The sequence below is a fragment of the Mytilus trossulus genome, chromosome 1 (genome assembly GCF_036588685.1).
Source record: "Mytilus trossulus isolate FHL-02 chromosome 1, PNRI_Mtr1.1.1.hap1, whole genome shotgun sequence".
Lineage (NCBI taxonomy): Eukaryota > Metazoa > Mollusca > Bivalvia > Mytilida > Mytilidae > Mytilus > Mytilus trossulus.
The window spans coordinates 81,466,866-81,488,686 of NC_086373.1; the positions used below are offsets into that span (position 1 = coordinate 81,466,866).

At 31.5% G+C, this 21,821-nt stretch overlaps 2 protein-coding genes across 2 annotated transcripts in view; one reads left to right on the forward strand and one right to left on the reverse strand.

The window, feature by feature from the left end:
- Window positions 1-16,630, reverse strand: LOC134696990 (uncharacterized). The gene is made up of 12 exons (XM_063559021.1): window positions 16,492-16,630; window positions 13,477-13,562; window positions 12,466-12,558; window positions 11,747-11,920; window positions 10,011-10,889; window positions 9,405-9,543; window positions 8,828-8,928; window positions 7,902-8,093; window positions 7,371-7,514; window positions 6,071-6,148; window positions 1,236-1,311; window positions 1-320 (listed from the first exon to the last, which is right to left on the reverse strand). Exons 2-12 carry the CDS (start codon window positions 13,553-13,555, stop codon window positions 80-82), a joined length of 2,196 nt encoding a protein of 731 aa, XP_063415091.1. The 5' UTR covers window positions 13,556-13,562; window positions 16,492-16,630; the 3' UTR covers window positions 1-79.
- The window catches only part of LOC134686970 (transmembrane prolyl 4-hydroxylase-like), a 20,030-nt gene continuing 14,817 nt past the window's right edge, over window positions 16,609-21,821 (forward strand). Inside the window, exons 1-5 of the mRNA XM_063546868.1 lie at window positions 16,609-16,786; window positions 18,366-18,447; window positions 18,986-19,140; window positions 19,759-19,820; window positions 20,161-20,195. Of these exons, the coding sequence (XP_063402938.1) occupies window positions 16,625-16,786; window positions 18,366-18,447; window positions 18,986-19,140; window positions 19,759-19,820; window positions 20,161-20,195 (496 nt within the window). The 5' untranslated portion in view covers window positions 16,609-16,624. The remainder of the gene's footprint in view (window positions 16,787-18,365; window positions 18,448-18,985; window positions 19,141-19,758; window positions 19,821-20,160; window positions 20,196-21,821) is intronic.

Here is a 21,821-nt window from a genome sequence, read left to right on the forward strand (position 1 = left end):
GGAAACAATAACATTTTAATAAACATTGCTTTCATTACTAAAATATTCATTATAAGTTACAATATCATCATGATACATTTTACATCTGTGCAAGGTGTTCATCAAAAGGTCTGTTATAATCTATCCTATCTACTTCCAAATCCTTGACTAAACCATCGAACACATTCCATAATCTACTCTGAGAACTATCTGACAGATGTAAACGGTTGCCACTCAAACACAAAAAGTCCAATACTGGGCCAAACATTTGATGAGATTTTCTGAATCCTATTATTTCTTGTGCTGTCTCAACTAATTCAGCTCCCTTTACCCAGTTATATCTGGAAAAGATAAGTTTCATTTATTATTACCGATTCAATATTTTAACTACATTAATTAAAAGTTTGATCATTGATTTTCATAAAAGAAAGAAGTTTTTATTTAATTCTGGAATACAGAAAAGTACAGTTTATAACTGTGATCTATTACACAGTATTTCCAAAGTTTTTTATGCTAATTTCTTCATTTTTTGGTCTCTGATTGAGATTTGTTTCTTTAGATACCATACCATAATAATAAAATAAGGATATGGGGCAGGGTTTCCGCTGGCGGTCGCCATTTTCGCAATTTGCGAAAAAATAATAATTGTGGCGATTAAAATTCGTCATTGGCGAAAGAATTTGGCGAAAGAAATGATATGGTTAAATGGCTTCTGTCACATGTCACAAAAGGGATTTATTTACCACTTTGCGACGCATGTGTTTGAAGCAAAATTTTTACGCTTCCTCTATCTCCTTTTTACGATATAGATCATTGATTTGAGTGGGTACTTCAAAGTCGTTTCAGTGACACGTGTTTTTACCTTTTTTTAACTTTTGATAACTTTTTCGAGCATATAGTTTTACTTATTTACGATGGTCTAGAAAAGAAAACTGTCGTTATGAAGTAGTATATCCAAAAGGTTGGCATGAGAGTAACCCTTCAATGTAATGACTACACTTTACACGAGGGATCAATTCCAAGTGATAAGATGCTTCGTTTTGTTGTAAAAAACACTTCTTATTTGGGGGGGGGGGGGCTGAAAAAAAAGGGAAATTTTAAAAGAAATATAAATTGACTTGGCAAAAAAAATGATAAACTGGCGAAAAATATATTGTTTTGGCGAAAGAGGTGGCGAAAAAAATAATTAACCCAGGGGAAACCCTGATATGGGGTATATTCATCCATCTTCTTTCTTCTATATTAATGATACATACCCAATATTCAGACTACGAAGGGAACAAGGAGTCTGAGCACAACACACTCTCTTCAAAAGTCTGCATACAGTTTCTTCTGTAAATATTAAAAGTACATTTATAGTTCATCTGAGGTCATTAGTTTATCCATAAAATTAATATTAAGTGAAATCAATTTATATTTGTTTTTAAATATTAATCTAATACTTCACAATTCAGTGGGATTTCCAGTGACACTAGAACAATAGAAAAGTCACTCTTCTTATGAAAGAGATAGAAAAGGTCTAAAAACAGGAGAGACAATTTACGCATAAAACCCGATATGCATAGGGATGAATATCTCTTAAAACACAAAACCATTATATAACTTTTATACAACCACTATAAATAAAGTATATGTTAAAGCTAAGTGTGTTAATATATGATTTTTTTATTGCCAAACATGCTGTTAATTGAACAACCTATTGTTCAACATAGGGGTGTGTAAAAAACTGCCACATTTGACTGCATATTTTTCTTTTTTTTTGAAAAAAATATATATCAAACCTTAATAATGTAGCTTTCTGGGTATCCAATTTTTAACGTGTTCCGAAATGTAGTTTCGTCACAAGAATTTTTCAAAGTTGTGTCATTTTGTCTATATGAATGTCGGTAAATTCGTATGATCGAGCACACCGACAAGTATATCGTTGGGACAACTCGATATAATGTAATCAATATACGTGAAAGATTACCTAATGTGAAGTTGATCAAAATCATCATAACATAATTGATCAACACATTATGCTTGAACAACATGAGTCCTACAATATAAGATTTAAAGTTGCATATCATTTACATTCAACGTTTTTATTGGATTTTTTTTACTACAATGTAACCTCGAGGTTCAACGTTGATAGTAAAAAAAAATCCCAGAAATTTTTTGAATGATATTGTAAATGATATGAACCTTCGAATTCTTATAACATCGGAATAGAAAATATGTGATCCGAATTAACCATGCACGTGTGTTACAGAAGATTATGTAAGGGTTTTTCTTAAACAATATTATGATCCCAAATTTGATGAATTTTGTTGGCAATACTTTAATATACACACTACATATAGCAAAGTATATATTAAATCTCAATGTATTATTATTAGGAAAAAATGTTTGACTCTGTAAAAAAAAAATCTTCCCCCTCCCCTGTATTGCATGTAATGGTTTAAACCTAAAGGATTCGCACTTACTGCCTAAAAGGGGTCCGCTTCAGTCTTGAATCAGTGATTTGTTTTTTTATCATAAACAAAATATTGTCTCACACTGAAAGGGGCAGCCGGGCAACATGCACAGCCCGGATTGTCAAAACAACTAAGATTTACAAAAATGATTACAAACAAAAACCATCAGTTGGACAATGTTACTGGAATCTGATTATCTCTACTGATAAATAATGCAACACTTATGACACATTTAAGTTTTGGAATGATTTTATTCACAAAGGATGTTTCTCATTGGTATACATTTCTATGCTCTTGTCTTTTCAGAGTTTATATTGGAAATTAAAAATTGCTGCATGAACGAAAGACACTAGCTCCACATTCCTATGCATATGATTTTATATGTACGAGAATCATTCCATAAAATATCCGTTTGATATCCTTTCAATGCATGACACTGTCTAGTGGTTTTTCTGCCACAATTACAAGGAAAACCTGGCTAAACTTGTGCTAAATCAAACACTTGAATCTTACATCGCTATTGATAATAAGCAATTATTTAAAGGGTCATCCGGAACTGTTTGGGTTTTATGACAGTCTTCCTTCCATACACACCATCGCTGCAAAATAATTTGAACATGCAATTAGATGATTATAATATTATTTGGCAATCCAAAGAGAACCTGAAAACATCAGACCACAATAAACAGAGACCCCCAAAAAAGCCAATTTTACTTTACAATGAAATTGAAAAAGTAGTTAGTTACATGTCAAATCATCTTTTGGCTGTCGACAAAAAATAAATAAAATCTAAATTTCGTAGCATTTTACCCCCCCCCCCCCCCCCCCTTTTTTTTTTACTGAATTTGTTCAAGGTATGGCGGTTTTACCCCTTTTCAGATTTCAGTATGTCATGTTGTATATCTTTTATAAATTAGATGAATTTCTAGCAAGTTTCTACGATATTCTTTATCATTTGACAAAATACTATGCATCTGAATTAAATTGTTTACTATTTGAAAAAGCGCGCCTTCTTATACTTTAATTTACTTCCCTTTATTTCACATAGCAACAAATATTAAAAACTGCCACATTTGACTGCATATCAATTTTTTTTCCCAAAAAAAATATATGTCAAGCAGCATAATTAACTTTACAAATTGGGAGAAAAACAAGATGTTCGGACTATAGGTTAGTATTAAAAAAAAATAATGAAAGGTTGGCATGATTCCAGGTTTGAACCCTGACGACACTTAAAATCGAAAATTCACTTATTTACCTATCATATGAAGATACGATGATGTGATAAACTTAACAATTAATAATTTACCTGGTGCATTATCATATTCACATTACGTTGACACGTCTCAGTTCGTCTGTGTTAGCTCATTTCAAGCTCGTAAACAATGTACACCATTTTCCGCTATTATTTACCGATTACCTCTAGTCAGAAGAGCCCACTGTTTACAGGGGCGATAATATTTTGTCACCGGTTCACGCACTGAATTTGATCTGGTGTTTTTCAATATCTTTTTACTTGTAAGGATTTATCTCCCTTGGAAGATATCTATACTATTAAACGAGAAGACCTCATTTTTGGTGTCGCTTCTCTTCCTTCCACAATAAATCAATCATCATTCCTCTGTTTCCTATAGGTAACATGCATAGTCGCATTTGTCATCCATTCTTATGATTATTCAGATTGAGTTATTTTGGGAGAAAAACGACAAAACAGGAGTCCGGAGATTTTTTCCATCTTCGGACTAACTTTTAGTCATAGATCAGATTTCCGGTTTAAAAGATGCACAAATACAACCAATCGTATGATAGATAACTAAATATGAAAAATTAATAAGCCAATCAGAGCGTTCTCCATAGCATTGGGCTTAGATCGCATGAACCACAACTATTATACCTCCTTATAGAGGACAATAATTATTTTTCGCGTTTATCTATATGTAAACTACGATTATGATATTTTAATATAGAGACTCTCTGTATTTTGTTTACTGTTTTCTTTGAAATGTTTACTATTAAAGAGGTCATACCAGTTATATAATATATATCAAAATAAGTAAAATATTTTACACAAGTACAACCAATCGTATGACGGATAACAAAAATGGAGAAAAAAAAAGCCATTCAGAGCGTTCTCAATATCATGGTGTTAAGATCGCAATAATCACAAATATTATACCTCCTTAGAGAGGACAATTATTTTTCACGTTTCATATCACAGTGTTTTGATCGCAAGAACCACAACTATTATACCTCCTTTAAGAAGATAATTATTTTTCACGTTTATCGACATGTTAAATACGATTATATACTACTTTAATCTATAGAGACTATCTGTATTCTGTCAGGGACTTTCTATGTTAGTATATTAGTATAGAAAGTCGGCCCTGATTCTGTCTACTGTTTACTACTTAAGGGGTCATACCACTTGCATAGATATTAAAATAAGTAAAACATGGTTAACTTCATCTAAAACTACCTCCAACAAAAACTTTAACCAGAAGTGGGACAGACATGGACGCACGAAAGGACGGACGGACAGACTAGCCGGAAAACATAATGCCCATAAATGGGGCATAAAAATTTATTGTTGAAAGGGAAAATAGTGATTTGGCAAAAAATAAAAGTAAGGTAGAGATTAAAAGTAGGCAAGCATTTTTTGTGTGTTTTTAAGCTCTGGATTTGGGGATTGATCCTAACTGGATCCGGGAATATATTTTTAGATTTCGGGATTTCGGGATATGCATTTCATTTAATTCTGCATCTCTGGATTTCATAGTTTTAAGCGCAGGATTTCGGGATCAGGACCCCTCCAACCACCCCTCAAATTAGCCTTAGTCCTTTATACATGATGCATATCCTACCATTGACATCTTAATAAGGCTCTCAAAAGAAAAGAAAGACACTGACGGATTGTCCTAGAAGCATATTTTATTAGACTAATAATGATCTATTATATAAGCAGTTAGATTTATTTCATGTTTGAAACGGTGCAAATTGTTAATTTTATTTGACTTTTACCAAAAGCAGCATTATAGCAAAGGAGAAGAATAATTGTGGTCTGAGGCCAGACACACGAAAATATTTGAATTTAACAGATAGGAAACAAATATCGGGACTTTTGAACAAGGAAGAAGGCTGTTGGTACCTTTTATGAAATTTCCCATACATACTATCTTCCTACAACAGTCCACCAGCTGTATATGCCCGCGATTTCGCGGGTGTCTTCTAGTCAGCTTTATAAAGCTTAATTGATTTGATAAATGTATGGTTGCAACTGATGTAAGTTGTCTGTTTGTGTAAAACATATAGGTTGAGCTCCAGATTTCTAAAATAGGCTTTAGTTTTTAGGTTATATTTTAATGTTATCTCACTGAGGTATTTTATAAACCATAATATCTGTTTGTCTCACACAGTTTTGAACAAACTTGTCCTAACTTACTATCTGTTTATCAAACTTAAAGGCAATGCTGTCCATGTAATATAATCTATTATACATCTTATCTCAAGAAAAATGTCTATATTTACTGAAACAAATAATTTCTTTTTTAATTTCAGGTTTTTACATACTTGTAAGGTGCTAGTAAAAGCTAAAACAAACTGATTAAATACCTGGGTGTAATTTAAAAAATACTCACTTAAGTGATTATTCTTTATAGATAATTCTCTTAAACTGGGATGTGTCAAAACTGTCTCCAGGAAAATGTCACTGTCAACTGAAATAAAAGATGTAAATTAAAAGGTGAAAAAACAACTTAAAACAACATTCCTTTATAGGATTATTCAATGTGTGTGTGTGTTTTTAAATTTTGATGATAAAAAATACATGTTATTCACCATTTCCATTCTCAATTTTATGTTATATCTGTTTTCATCAATTTAAAATTATGAATTAGTGAACCAAATCCTTTAAAAAGAAAACTAAAGGTTCCCAAGTTATTGCACTGACACAACTGGAGCTCCCCACCTGCACAGTCAATTAAAATATAAGACCCAATCAATAATCCATAGGAAAACCAAGTAAAAAAATTAACTTCACTCTAAGGACGTATCTTTCCATTATCTACATTATCTGACACATTCTCATATCCTGTACAGTGAGTGAGATGAAATTAGAAGTTAAATTTTAGTTAAGATTTTGATGGATAAAATAGGTCACTGTAACCTACTTTTAACTGGATAATGACCTTAGGTAACAGAACCAAATATCCACTAGTTTACTTTATTCTACTGTGTACAATTTGTAGTGATTGAGAATCTATGTCAAACAATTAAAGTTAGACTGAATAAATTCAAATCAATTTTGGACAGCAAGCCTTTAAATAGCACAGGTTAACAGACAAACAAAATTCTCTTTAGTAAGTAAGTGATTATTAGATAAAACACTCTTATTAGGTTTTTAATGGATCAGTATTATCAAACTGAACTGAAAAACATCTACATTACAGAGGTCAACTTTCTTCAGAAACACAGGAAGGAGTGTCCTCTCTTCCAGAGGCTGACAGAAATGATGACACTTGAAAAAGAAGAGAAAAACATCAAATTGAGTATGACTCACTGTTAGAAGAAAGTTTTTTTGTTTGGTTGTTTGTGTTAAACTACAATTGTAAGCCTTTGTCTATATCGAGGCAGTCAGTTTTTATTGGTGGAAGAAGCTGTAGAACCTAGAGAGAACCTTCAACTTTTGTCAGGAAAACTTGCCTTCCTTCTCAACTTACTTTGCTATGCAATAGGTTTGAACTCACAACCTCAGCGTTGACAGCCTATTGATGAATATAGATGAGATATATAGACCAATCGACCATTGAGGCGTCCTAGGTTTGAAGTATTAAAGAGAAAACTTAGAATACAATAAAGATGATTGATAAGACAAGTAAATAAGAAACATTGAATATCTGTAAAACTATAAATTCTGACTAACTATTAAACTTCTCTTACCAAATTGACATCTAAGTCGACTGTAGTTTAGAATCAATGTCTGTAATCTCTTGTTATTTGCCATAAATTTAATCAGCTCTGACTCAACTTCATCCTCCCTCACTTTATTTCCACTTAATCCCAAAGTTTCTAGCTGACATTTTTCTATAAAACAAGATAAGCAAAATAAAAGAGTATGATATTTTGAAGCCTTTTTCTTTAGAATTGGAAATGACTTACCGTAGTTTAATCACAAAAGATGCAAAACTTGTACCTGTGTTTTTTCTGGGTGATGAAAATTGAAAAGGGTCAATATCAATGATGCCATATTTAAAGTGATCATGAAATTTTATGAAATATTTTGTTGTAATATAAGAAAATCAATGGTTTGCATGCATGAGTCAATAAACTACTAACTTCCCTCTTCAACCCATCAACCCCCTCAAAAATGTGCAGCACAGGCAATTTTCTTTTCTTTTTTTAAATGTGTGCAGAAAACTTTATACAATGATGAAACAGTTGTCACACCAAACTAAAGATATCACAACTTACCTGACAAAATTGATAAAAGATTCAGGACTTGGTCTTCTCTTAAGAAACATCCATTTAGTTTAAGGTGTTTGAGAGCTGTATCATTCTTCAGATGTTCCAACAGCAGGGAAAATCCAGAATCTAAAATGGTTGTCATACTCAGATCTAATCTCTGTACTCCACAAATGGGTCCTAAAATATAAAGAAAAAATACTTGAGATTTAGTATTTTCCTGATTCATACTTATTTTTTGGGATTCATAATTATTTTTTGCTATCTTTTAAAAGAGGATGAAAGACTTGCTAAATCAATTTCATACAAAAAACACCTCTTAGATTATTTCAGAAATGAAAGAATTCAAGTAAGAAAACATTATGGCTATGCCTATAATTTTAACAGATTGTGTCCTATATTTCTTCAGGCATATTTTTAAAGACAGCTACCACCTATCCAAAGTTGAGTAGAACTGCCCTATTCAAAATGCAAATAGGCTTCAGATATCTTCTTTCTTGTGTCAAATGTGCATTGTTATGAGTAGAAACAATTTGGAATGTGCGCATGCGACGGATGTGAAAAGGTTTCAGGCTTTATAACATAATCACATTAGCATACTAAGGTATTGAGTTAACAGGAAGTTGCAGTGGATGTTAAAAAAGTGGCAAATATTTCATTCACATTATGGACAAAAATAAATTGACAATTGGTATAGTCAACACAGAAAAAATAGTGGCAACAAAATGGGAAAGACAGTGAGTTATGGTTACTAAAATGACTAAACATATGCTTGAAAGGTAAACAAAATCTATGTAGTTTCAATTTATAAAGACAAATTTTTATACATTTCTTACAATATGAATTGAAAAATAGTGGCACAATTCAGAGTGAACATAATTTGATCAAAAACAATACACAATAACAAATACATTGCACAATGTATTAATACATACCTTCAAAAGGTGCAAAATTATCTGCAGAAAGAGACTTTAAACAAGCTTGGAAATCCACCAATTCTAATGGTCTATGTGACATATTTTTTGTTTGTGAAATTCTGAAAAAAACAAAGAATTATTGTAGATTCAATGAATTCATCATGATTGGTGCAATGATGACATATAAAATTAGACTCTTTTTTTCTCCCAATAAGTAATATTGTTTAATGACTTTTATCTAGCTGGTTTTAGCTTTGTTATGTTCTGAAACATAAGTTTAAAGATTTTGTTGTAGATTTTTTTTGGGTACTGTTCATTTTTTTCATGTATATTTGTGGGTCAATTGAGGCGTTCAATATAGTATCCATACCTGTTAATACTGTTGAATTAAGAATCTTGACTTTGGTAGCCATTTAGACTAAAAAAAAAGTCATTAATTTTCAATTTTTACACATCAAGAAAAGCTTAAAATGAAAACTATTATAGCTTCTCATTTTCAATTATAAAACAGGTTATTAAAATGGTGACTTCAATTTCTAGTGTTAAATTTAACGAAAAATGACTAAGACCTTTTAAAACAAACTAGCTGTTATACCTGTAATGAGTTCTGAATGTATGGAGTAATCTTTCAAAGAATGTCTGGTGAAGATTAGCATCATCTATAACTAAATGTGTCAACTGATGGGCCTCAAGTTTCTTCACGATATGATTTACCATCTCCTCTGACTCGGCATCTGTATTAAATAGATAGCAAACAATAAGATTTAGTGTAAACGACTATAGCACTCCCAACTGAGGTATTTTTGTACTTTACATTACAGGATAAATTGGGAACCCAATGAGACCCAAAGAAATTAAAATATAATTTCAAGAGTACATCAAAGAAGAATGAGCTAATGTTTATAAATCTAGAGTTATTTAGTTAAAATAAATATGAAGTAAAAAAGACCATTGACCTTTTCAAATAAAATTTTAATACATTTGCATGTATGCACCTACAGTAAAGCTTGTCTTGCAACAGAATTTAAATAGAATATAAGTGCATTTGATTTCAAACTATCAAATCTGGTAACAACAACATATTCTTGAAAATTCAAATTTTCTATGTTATTCATTGCTCTAAAAAAAAAAATGGGTACAATTTACAAAATTTAAACTGAAAGCTAATAATTACAAAATGAAAAGTAGGGTTCTATTATACCTGTATCAAATATTGCAAATTTTGTTAGGGAAGTCCAGTGTGGCAAAACTTCAATCAACACATTTCCAAAGTCTTCTTTACAATGTGAATTGGTATTCAACATAGCAAATGTTTTAACTCCTTTTAAACAAACATATGATCCATCTGGGCAATAAAATTCTCTTGAAATTGATGGATCTTTACTAGGTATTGGCGTCACTGCTTCGTCAAATAAATCTATTTCATTACTGGTATCCATTTCATTACTAGTATCAAGTTTATATGTGTTATCAATTCCTATATCTAGGTCCTCATAATATTGATCCAGCTCTGGATAATAATCAGGTTTATTTACTATCTGAGCAGTTTCTTTTAAATCAAATTTAACGTTGGGTATATTGTATGAGGTAGATGGCTGATCTTTGCACAATTCATGTTCTGATCCATCAAAACTGTCGAAAGTGGCATCATCTATCTGTTCATTTTGTCTTTTAGTCTTTTCAGCAATTTCTTTATGATTTTCATAATGTATGCCAGCACAAATTTGCATTAAATCACTTAGGTTATCCCTATTTAGTTTGACCATTGAAAATACGGCATGAGTTACCTTTCCTTGATTTATTAGAGTGTGTAGTAAATGTTTGATACTATCATAATATTTATCGTTTACAGCTTGTATTTGAACTATTTTAGTAACTAATTTTAAAGCATTTAAGATATTTTCATTTCCACATATCCAGCTACACTGTGTACCGATGATAGTTAAAGTCTCAGCATATTTTGAATATTTCATGAGATCTTGGTTATGTAAAGTTAAGTCATTAGGATCTTTCACTACTGCATCTGATGGCCAAGGTCTATTCATCTTATGAAGAGGACAGTGAAAAAGAGATATTGGATCTGAAAAAAAATAATACTGTAAAATTCATACTGACATATATATTTGTAAACATTTATTGTCAAATTAGCATGCAAAGATCTGGAGTGAACCATTGGTTAACTTTTAACTTACACCTACATAGATAAAATAGTTACAAAGTAGATCCATATGTCGAAAAGCAACAGCATCACAATAACAGAGTAACTTAAATGCATACCAACAATGTTTAAGTTAACTTACAATAACAGTATCTTGCCTGCCTAGTTTAAAGTTAACTGACCATAACAGTCCAGTTTAAATGTTAAACTTCTAAAATTAACTAACAATAACAGTGCAATTTATATGCACAACATCAATGTTTAAGTTAACTGACAATACCAGTGTAGTTAATATGCATACCAACAATTTTAAAGTTAACTGACATTTTAACAGTGTTTTTTAAATGACTACTGACAGTTCCAAAGTTAACTAACAATATCACAACTTTAAATGCTTATCAGTATATATAACTTAAAATAAAACTGTAGTTTAAATTATTACTAAGAGTGTCTACCTTAACTGAAAATTCAAAATAACAAGAATGTGTCCATAGTTCTCAAATCCGCACTATCATTTTCTATGTTCAATGGACCATGAAAATGGGTGAAAATCTCTTATTTGGCATAAAAACTAGAAAGATCATATCATAGGGAACATGTGTACTAAGTGTCAAGTTGATTAGACTTCAACTTCATTCAAAACTAGCTTAACCAAAAAACTTTAATCTGAAGCGGGACAGAAGAATGAGTGGACAGACGGTACGACCAACAAATGAACGCACAGATCAGAAAACATAATGCCCATAAATGGGGCACAAAAACAGAATTCAAATGCCTACCAACAGTGTTTAAGTTGATTGAGCAATAACTAAGAATCTCCAAAAAATATTTCTGTAGATAGACCAGCTTAGCATTCTCATTTAATCCTGTCTCATGGAAAATATTCATTACGATCTGTGCTCGGGACCATCTTCTTTGTACATGAAGATTCCATATCTGGTCTAAAATTAAGGCTGCAATTAAAAGAAAATTATTTACACTATATCAATTATTCTTAACAAATAGTTAATAAAAAATTATTATATGAGAGCATGTACATTGCCAATTACTTTGAACAAGACACCACTAACATGTTAGATTTTAAAGTTGCAAATAGATTAAATAGACCAAGTGTTTATCAACTGTAATAGTGGTTAAAACATTTTCAGTATTTGTATTTTTCAACCATACAAACACAGTTGAAATCACTATCACTGGAAAATAACAAATACATATACATGAACATTTTAGGATATCTGCAATTCTTGTCTGCTAACCCGGAACTCTAAATGTTTTGTTTTTTTTGTCATTGATTTTTGTAACAGTGAAATATATCCTGTCAAATTTTTATTCAGATGAACAACTTACTTATACAAGTAAATCTAATAAAAAGAGTCATATAGTTTACAATTCGGTGTTATAAGTCCTACTGATTATGATTATGACTAACATTTTAAGCCAACATTTTCTGAATATATTATATTTTTACAATCATCAGAGTACTACTTGAAGTACTTACCATTGAGATTATGTGGCTGCTGCTCTGATAAAATGTAAAGGTCATGTGCACTCAGGTACTGTAAAAATTTCTCCTGAACATGGCATGGCAGTGCTGAAATTGAATAGAATAAAGCATCTTACCAACAACATCAAATTAATTATCAATAAGAAACTTTTATGAAAAGGTCTAAACCAGTAAGTTAACATTTCCATAGCTAAAAACTGAACAAGTATCTGAAATGTACAGTCACTCATGACATTTCAGGTGGTACCTAACACTAAAGGGAGATAACTCTGTAAAATCAGCTAAACATTTCAATTATATTGTGTTGCAATTTGAATATTAAGCTTCTCAATGATCAAATGTAATGTTTGTCAAACGGCTATATGACCAGTGTAATTTTACTGATAAAATGGTTGGTTCAAATTTTCTGAAATTTTTATATTTTTGTCAAAGGGTCAAAGTAAATACTTTGTTAAAATTTTATGAAAATTAAACGAGCCAAATAAATTTGTGTGAAAGTGTTGGGTACGACCTTAATGGCCATAGCAAAGAGTTCCTTCGTGTGGGATATCTTTTAAAACTCTGTTTTTTGGTCTGTCTTGCACAAAGCCTGCAAAATGAGTGATTTATTTCAGGTAGCAACACATTTTTTTTTAACTTGGTCCATATCATACATCAACTTTAATATCATGATAGATTGTTTTGAAGCTTAGATATTCACAAGTCTGCCAATCTGGTTCTTTATATTTTCATTTCTTAAGGCTCTACAATTATGGAGGTCTCTGAACAATTCTCATTTTATTGTTTTGTTTTCCATTTGCTTTTGTTCAATTATCACATTCCCCTCACCTTTTTTTAGTTGTTTCTGCTACCTCATATATATACAGTTTAATCAAAATAGCATTTCAAATGAAGTACTAGTATAAAGTATGTTCAATAGTGCACAAGAATGATCACAGGACTATCACATATACATTCATACTGACCCTGCATCAAAAGCAAATACTAGTCTTAAAGCAACATTACCTGTTATGCTGTTTAGTTTGAATATTTTCTGGTGGTCACCAACGAAGTCAAGAGCTTGTTGAAACAAAGATTTCACCATTTTTAAACTGTTAAAAAAAAAATAATATCAACATACTATACATACTCTTACCAACAACATCAAAACAATTATCAATAAGAAACTTTTATGAAAAAGGTCTAAACCAGTAACATGAAGAAATGTCAACAATAAAATGGGTTAAAAAAATACCCTTTGTTTACTGCTCTATGGTCGGGTTCCCGTTTCTTAGAATTCTAAAAAAAAAAAAGAAATAAAACACTGATGATGCCTTTCACTCCATTATTCTGACTTGATCCCCAACCATGCCAATAGCATCATATCCATACATCGTAATTTACCGAAATTTGACCAGTTGACAATTTTTTTTCTTTGAAACCAGTATTTCATGTCTTTCATGGTACATGTAATATAATATTGCTAGTAAAGACCATAAAAGCTAGCAGTTCTATGACTTATCCTTAGTATATTTTCAAAGTACATGACTAAGCTTACATTATCATAAAATTGGACATGGGGAATATCAAAGTGACAACAACCTGATCAAAGAGCAGACACCAGCCGAAGGCCATCAATTTAATAAGTCTTAAACACAGTGAGTAAATCCTGCACCTGGAGATAAACTTAAGAATCAGCTAACCCCTAAATAAAAATGTGTACTAGTTAATGTGAAAATGGACATCATACTAAACTTCAAAATTTATAAATGATCCCCATTTCCATTCTCAATAATATGAGTGAGTCAAACTATTTGAGATATATAAACACCATAAGATGATAAGATGTAGATTTTGATGTGTATAAAATTTTTGTTCATTGTTATTGAACCTTAAGATATGAGTCAGTAACAGTCTTCATGATAAACTTTGAATCAACATCTGCATGCCTGAAGAGGTAGTCCAAATAATTAGGACGTTTTGAAAGGCTATTATATTTGTTTTCTTTGACGCCTTACTTGGGTAGTCCAAATAATTATGACGTCTTACTTACTTACTTACTTAGGTTTACTTAGGTTGTTTTACTGATACAGGAACTAAAGTTCCTCTTCATCAGTCTCTATATGTAAATCTCCTCCACTTCCGGTGATTGGTGATTTATAGTCTTCGTACATCATTGTTTGGTTCTTCCAGTATTTGTCTAGTCTATTCTTAAATGTATTTGTGGTTGGTGATGTTACTATAATTTCGGGTAGTGTATTCCATGTTTTTACCACTAGTAGAGCAAAGGCATTCCTCCTTAATTCTGTTCTTGCTCTCTGTGGAAATATTTTCAGACTGTTGCCGCGTACCCCTGTTCGTGTTGTCACATCCTTCCATAATTTAACAAATTGTGCCGCCTCTTTATCATATTTTCCGTTCAGTATTTTATATAATTCAATCATGTCACCTCGGACTCGTTTAAAATTTAGAGATGGTAGTTTCAATTTTTGCAGTCTTTCTGAGTATGTTAAATTCTTTAAACCTGGTAGTTGTTTAGTTGCCCGGCGCTGCACATTCTCAATCATATCAATAAATTTTATTTTATATGGATGCCATACTGAGCTTGCAAATTCTAAATGTGTTCTAACGAGTGTCTTGTATAGTGGACCTGGTACAAAGGTATCTGTATCTAAATATTGAATAGTCCTTCTCAGTAGTGCAAACATGGAATTTGCCTTATTAACTTTCTCACTTATATGTTTTTCGAAATTTAATTCAGAGTCAATAATTACTCCAATGTTTTTTTCTTCAGTAACTTTTTGTAGTATTGTCGATTCTAGTGTATATTTTGAGTCTGGTTCCGGTCCCGGTTTACCTATGTGCATATGTTTGCACTTGTCGGGGTGAAACTTTAATAGCCAGGTATCACTCCATTGCGATAGTTTATTTAAGTCACTTTGTAATTGAGTTTTATCTTCTTTCTGGCTAATTGTGTTAAAAATTTTAGTATCATTTGCAAAGAGGTATACGTCGGAATCAACCAGGTTTGGAAGGTCATTTATGAAAATTACAAAAAGTAGAGGCCCAAGCACAGATCCTTGAGGTATACCTGAAGTTACTTTTGACCATGATGATGTTTTATTGTTTATTGAAACGTGTTGTATCCTGTCACTTAGAAAACTATCGACCCAATTCAGAACTGTAAGTTCTGTGCCATATGCTCTGAGTTTGTTCATTAGTCTTTTGTGCGGAACAGTGTTGAATGCTTTCATATAGTCCATGTTAATAACATCAATAGATTTTCCATTATCAAGGGCTTCTAGCCATTTGTCCAATACATTTAAAAGTTGAAGAGATGTAGATTTGCCTGATATAAATCCATATTGACGATCAGTAAAGAATTTGTTGATTTTCATATGTTTGACAATATGTTCACGTACCAATTTTTCCATTACTTTGCACACCACTGAGGTTAGGCTGACAGGTCTATAGTTACCAGCAATACATTTTTTTCCTTTCTTAAAAATAGCGCTTATTTGTGCTTCTTTCCATCTACTTGGAACAGTACTGTTTCTTATTGATTGGTTGAATGTCTTGAAAGGCTATTATATTTGGGTTTTTTACACCTTACTTCGAAGTAAGGCGTCAAAGAAAACAAATATAATAGCCTTTCAAGACGTCATAATTATTTGGACTAAGGCGTCAAAGAAAACAAATATAATAGCCTTTCAAGACTTCATAATTATTTGAACTACTGAAGAGGATGCTCAATTTATATGAAAATTTCAGCTGTACTCTGTTGATCTCTGTTGGGCTGTAAAGATTTTCTAAGGTCCTTAATAATTTTTTCAAGACTGTGCTGGTGTGGCTGAGGTCAAAAGTGAAATCTGTCGAATAATATAAGGTAAGGCTTAATTTGGTACGAGTTGGATAAGTGACGAATTGTCGTCTAATATTAATATTAATGATGATGTTTTTCTCCAGAACCCTGTCCGACAGCGTAGATACCAAATGTGAATATCATCAACAGATTAACACTGCTTCAAATAACCGTATTACCTCTTAAATACTGCATGAAATGCGTACTGTACAGGATAAAGCCATGGGGGTCTTGAAAATGTTAAGAAAATCTGACCGACTTTTTTGCTTTTCGGTACTCTCCTGTGTGGAGGACAAAAGTAAAAAACTAAGAATGCAGACGTTTCTACTTTCAGTTTTAATTTTCACATGTTATTTTGAAAGTTATGGTTTTAGTTCCACAGAAAATGAAAAGCAGTATTGTTTGACGCTAAATAATGAAGTTAAATGCGAGAACTTGACAAATATAATACTGTCTAGGCTTGATGGCCACGAGGTACTGTTAAATATGTTGGCATAAAAGGGGGGAGTGGTCACCTTACTCAAGTCAGGTTGCATGACCACACAAAATAGAAAAACAAGCCCTTATGGTACCTGCTAATTGTTGACACCTTTTCACATTAGGAATTAACTTGTATCATTTGTTTTTTTTAACCATGATGAATTTCTGCCAATGTCGTGTAATTTTTGTGATATTAAATGCTAAATTATTTATCGCTATAAGATAGTATGGATCTGAAACACTAGACCTGAAAATTTGCTACCCTCAAACTATTGATGTTATACAACAATCACTTTTCTTTTGTGATAAGGTGTATAGACTGTTAATATCGCTCATTGACTTTGTGGATCTGTAATACTTGACCCAAGTATAAGCAACACTTAATCTATTGACATCATACAAGAATATTTTTTCCTATGGGGTGTTAGAAATTTTCTCTTGTAATGTCATAATTTTACAAGAACTTCTATGATGTCCAGTAATGGTAGACAAAAAGCCATTAGGTGTTTATTAGGATGTATATGTCTAAGGCCTTTTTTTTTCTTTATTGGTTATCCATCAGAAAAAACAGTACCACGAATTCCCGAGAAATACAAGAAAACATTATATCCCCAAAACAAACTAATTTATCCAGAGAAAAAAAACTTCTTATGGTGTTATGTTCCTTTTGATAGTGTTATACTACTTTTAACAATATTAAAGAATATTGATTAAAGATATATTACTCGTATTTATTCAATAAAAGTGCAATTTCATTATAAAAATTCGATTTGCATGACTTGTTACGTATGCAAATTCCTTGTTAATAGAAAATACTAAATTTTTTCGCAAATTTTGTTCATCAAAGAAATATGAAGACAATAGCTTGGTATTATTTTAGTAACATTTGCAAATAAAAAGTAATTTACAATGTTCATGATGTTGGTGCTTGTTCTTCCAAAAAAATAATTTCTGCAAAAAATGTTTACCGCATGGATCGAATCCACATTTGCATCTAGTCAACCGTCCTGTCACTATCCAGGCAATCGTCCTGTCATTAATGCAACCCAAGGAATTTGCATACAAGATATACAAATCGATTTTCTGAAGATTTTGTCTACTTTTATTAATTATGAACGCCTTAAACCTTATTATTGTATGCAGTAACACTAATTTAAGCAGTATAACACCTATAACACCAATAAAAATCTTTGTCTCAGGATATATCAGTTTGTTTTTGGGATATTACGTTTTTTTTTTGGTATTTCACAGGAAATCATGGTACCTCAGAAAAAACAACACTAAATTTCAAAATAGTGAAATAATTTGGAAAATGAGATAAATTGGGGGTTATTTTCTCCACTGCTGGATATTTGATTCTTATATCATGAGATTGCATGGTCTTTAGATGAAGATTGCCAAACAATTTGGTTATTTCCCTTGGAAGACTGTTTTTTTATATTTTCCTAGGTTCCCTATTTTAAGAGTTGACACCTGTGAGTTAATATTAAGTAGTTTGTAAAGGTCTTATTTTGATATATATACACTTATTTGTGTAACATTACATTACTTATTAATTTTTGGTACTTTTCAGTCAGGTCATATACAGAACATCAGAATTGAAGATGGAAGACAACTAGAAATTAAAACCCTTAGTCTGAAGCCTTTAATATTAGGTAATAAATTACCAGGTTTTTTTATAATTCTATATACAAAACTATAGATATAGGAGGATTTTTTTTACCTCCATGAATATCTACATGATAGGAGAAATTGGGAGTATGTAAATGAGACAGTAAACCAATGAAAAAAATAACCTAAATGCATCCTGATGGCAAAATACAGCCTGACATATAAAAATGGACAGGCACCTCGTCAAATGCTCTTTGCTCTTAGTCATAACAAGTCTATACAAGTAGTGAAAAAATAAACCATTTTCAGAAACAAAAAACTTAAAAGGGGCTATAGTGGTACATGTGCAAGTTTTAATTATTGCCTGAACATTGTGAATATTGGGTTTAGTATGAGGATATTGCTTATGGTTGGTTTTGGTCTGTTTTAGTGTCTTTAAAAAACTTGTTTTGTAATTTCTTTTATATTTTTAATGTTTTATTAATATATCCCAATGCCATTGCCAATTCTATTTCAGAAAATTACCATAAAGAATATTTTGACATTTAAATAATTGTCTTTTATGCTTTATATTATTTACAGAAATTTCAAATTTTCTCACCAAAAAAGAATGCAAGCATCTGAAAGAAATGGCGATAGAAGAAGGTTTGCAGTCAAGTGAAACACATAACTGGGACAATAGTAACAGATTTATTTTACAAGACAAAGATAATGACAAAAGACTTAGTCTAGAGGAGGTAAACGTTGCATACTTAATATTTAATATAAAGATATTATAAAAGAGGTATTATTCAAAATGTGACAACTATCCACCATAGAATAACAACCTGCATGTTACAGCCTTCAATGGAAAGAAAAACCCATATCACATGGTGACCGTGTGCTATAAAAGCCCAATCAAAAGCAAATGTGAGGGGGGATAGGAGGGGTCCTGATCCCGAAATCCCGGACTTAAAAAAACGAAATCTTGAGGTCCTGAATTTAAATAAATTAAATCCCGACGTCCTGAAATCCGAAAAAAAAGGATCAATCCCGAAATCCCGAGCTTAAAAAAACCCGATCCCGGAGTCCCTATAAAGGTCCTATCCCCCCTCAAATGTGAAACAATTCATTAATGACACAACTTAATGCTTGATATAAGTAAAAAAAAACAATAATCAAATACAATTATGATATATAGCAACATGAAACACATTTCAGTAATTATTCCAGTCTGATATATGTCATGGATTTCTTGCTATTCTAATTTTGGCACGTACATGTATAGTAAACCTAGCTTTTAATAGGTTTTCTTTTTACAGTTGAATTTATAGAATAAAATTGCACTTTAATGAACATGTTTATTCTGTTTACAGATGAAGTTAACGTTGATGGGTGGTTTTGATGTGCACTTAAATAAAGAAGACATCTTACTAATGTAAGCATAAAAAATATGTGGATGGATTCATGTCACTATTTCTAATTTGAAACTATAAGCCACAAAAGTCAAAAAGCCATCCTTTTGGAATTCTGAAGTTTACTTTTTAAAAGAATCAAAGTATTAGTCTGTTTTAGGTCAGGAAAAGTCTCTCAATCTCCTGTTAAAAAAGTGGGGGATTTCCATTACTTAAAAGTTATAATAACTTTGAATTATCATATTATTTGGACATCAATTCTGAATGCAGAAACTGTGCAAAACTCCACAATTTGAACCGACAAAAGAGTTTTTCATTTATATTACAGGTCTAAATTTGAAATCAATGTATTTTTTATAACAGGTACAAAGAAATAAAGATAGACAAAGACAATGATGGTTTGTATATATACAGATTAATACAAAATGTATTTATACATTTATAAGACTTGGCTTAGTCTGCAACACTTAAAACCTTTAACCTGTTCCAAATGTAATATAATTGTAAAAAATAACAATGATAAATTTGAAGCAAACTACATAAAAATTCTTTTCAACTGCATTCAAGACATCAATAATAAAATTCTATTGGTACACATTATTAACTTCACGAACAAGACTGTAATTATTGACTGCATTCAGTTTATACTGTCAAAAAATATTCACAGTGCATTAATACCACAATCGCAGTATAAACTTTATCACAATGTGTCTAAATTCAAGGGCTATTATCAAGTCCATTTGACACTTTGAAGAGACATTCTCACAGTCTAAAAGCTTCAAGATTATGAAAAAATCATGGACTGTACATGTATAACAATGGTAACCCAATTTTGAAGTAATTTTCCCAAATGGCAGATGGAAGATTGGGAAGAGAAAACCTAACTAGAGGCTCCAAAGAGCCTGTGTCGCTCACCTTGGTCTATGTGAATATTAAACAAAGGAAGCAGATGGATTCATGACAAAATTGTGTTTTGGTGATGGTGATGTGTTTGTAAATCTTACTTTACTAGTCTTGCTGCTTACATTTATCTCTATCTATAATGAACTTGGCCCAGTAGTTTCAGTGGAAAATGTTAATAAAAATTTACAAATTTTATGAAAATTGTAAAAAATTTACTATAAAGGACAAAAAAATTTACTATAAAGGACAATAACTCCTTAGGGGGTCAATTGACAATTTCGGTCATGTTGACTTATTTGTAAATCTTACTTTGCTGAACATAATTGCTGTTTACAGTTTATCTCTATCTATAATAAAATTTAAGATAATAACCAAAAACAGCAAAATTTCCTTAAAATTACCGATTCAGGGGCAGCAACCCAACAATGGGTTGTCAGATTCATCTGAAAATTATAGGACAGATAGATCTTGATCTGATTAATAATTTTACCCTGTGTTGGATTTGCTCTAAATGCTTTGGTTTTTGAGTTATAAGCCAAAAACTGCATTTTACCCCTATGTTCTATTTTTAGCTGTGGCGGCCATCTTGATTTGATAGTCGGGTCACTGGACACATTTTTAAAGGCAGTGCTTTAAGACCTGACTTTCAAGTCATGAGGTACATCTTTTCATACGCGACATCCAACAAAATCTATGTAGGGGGTCTATTGGCCAGAAAAAGATCCGTAAATGTTCAATTTTCTCCTCTCCTTTTTATGGTATGATATGGTTTTTGTTTCTTTCATTTACATTGGGAAATAAAGAAACGATCGATGTGTATTGTTCGTTTTAAACAACTTGTTATAAATGTGTATTTTGCATTATAAGCAGTCAACCTGATTACAAACTATCATTATTTGTATTCCGTGTGGAAAGAGGTCGGGTCAATTTCGAGTGTTATCTGACATCTAAAGATTTTTTAATCAGTTCAGACGTTGATATACCAATGAAAGTTCGACTGAACATGATAAATATTGCATTTTCTATAATTCAAAGCAGAATTCGGTTTATGAACGAGATACATTTTGTACCGTAAGCGTTTTCAATTTCGTTAGTTATTTATGTTGTCTACGTATTATCCT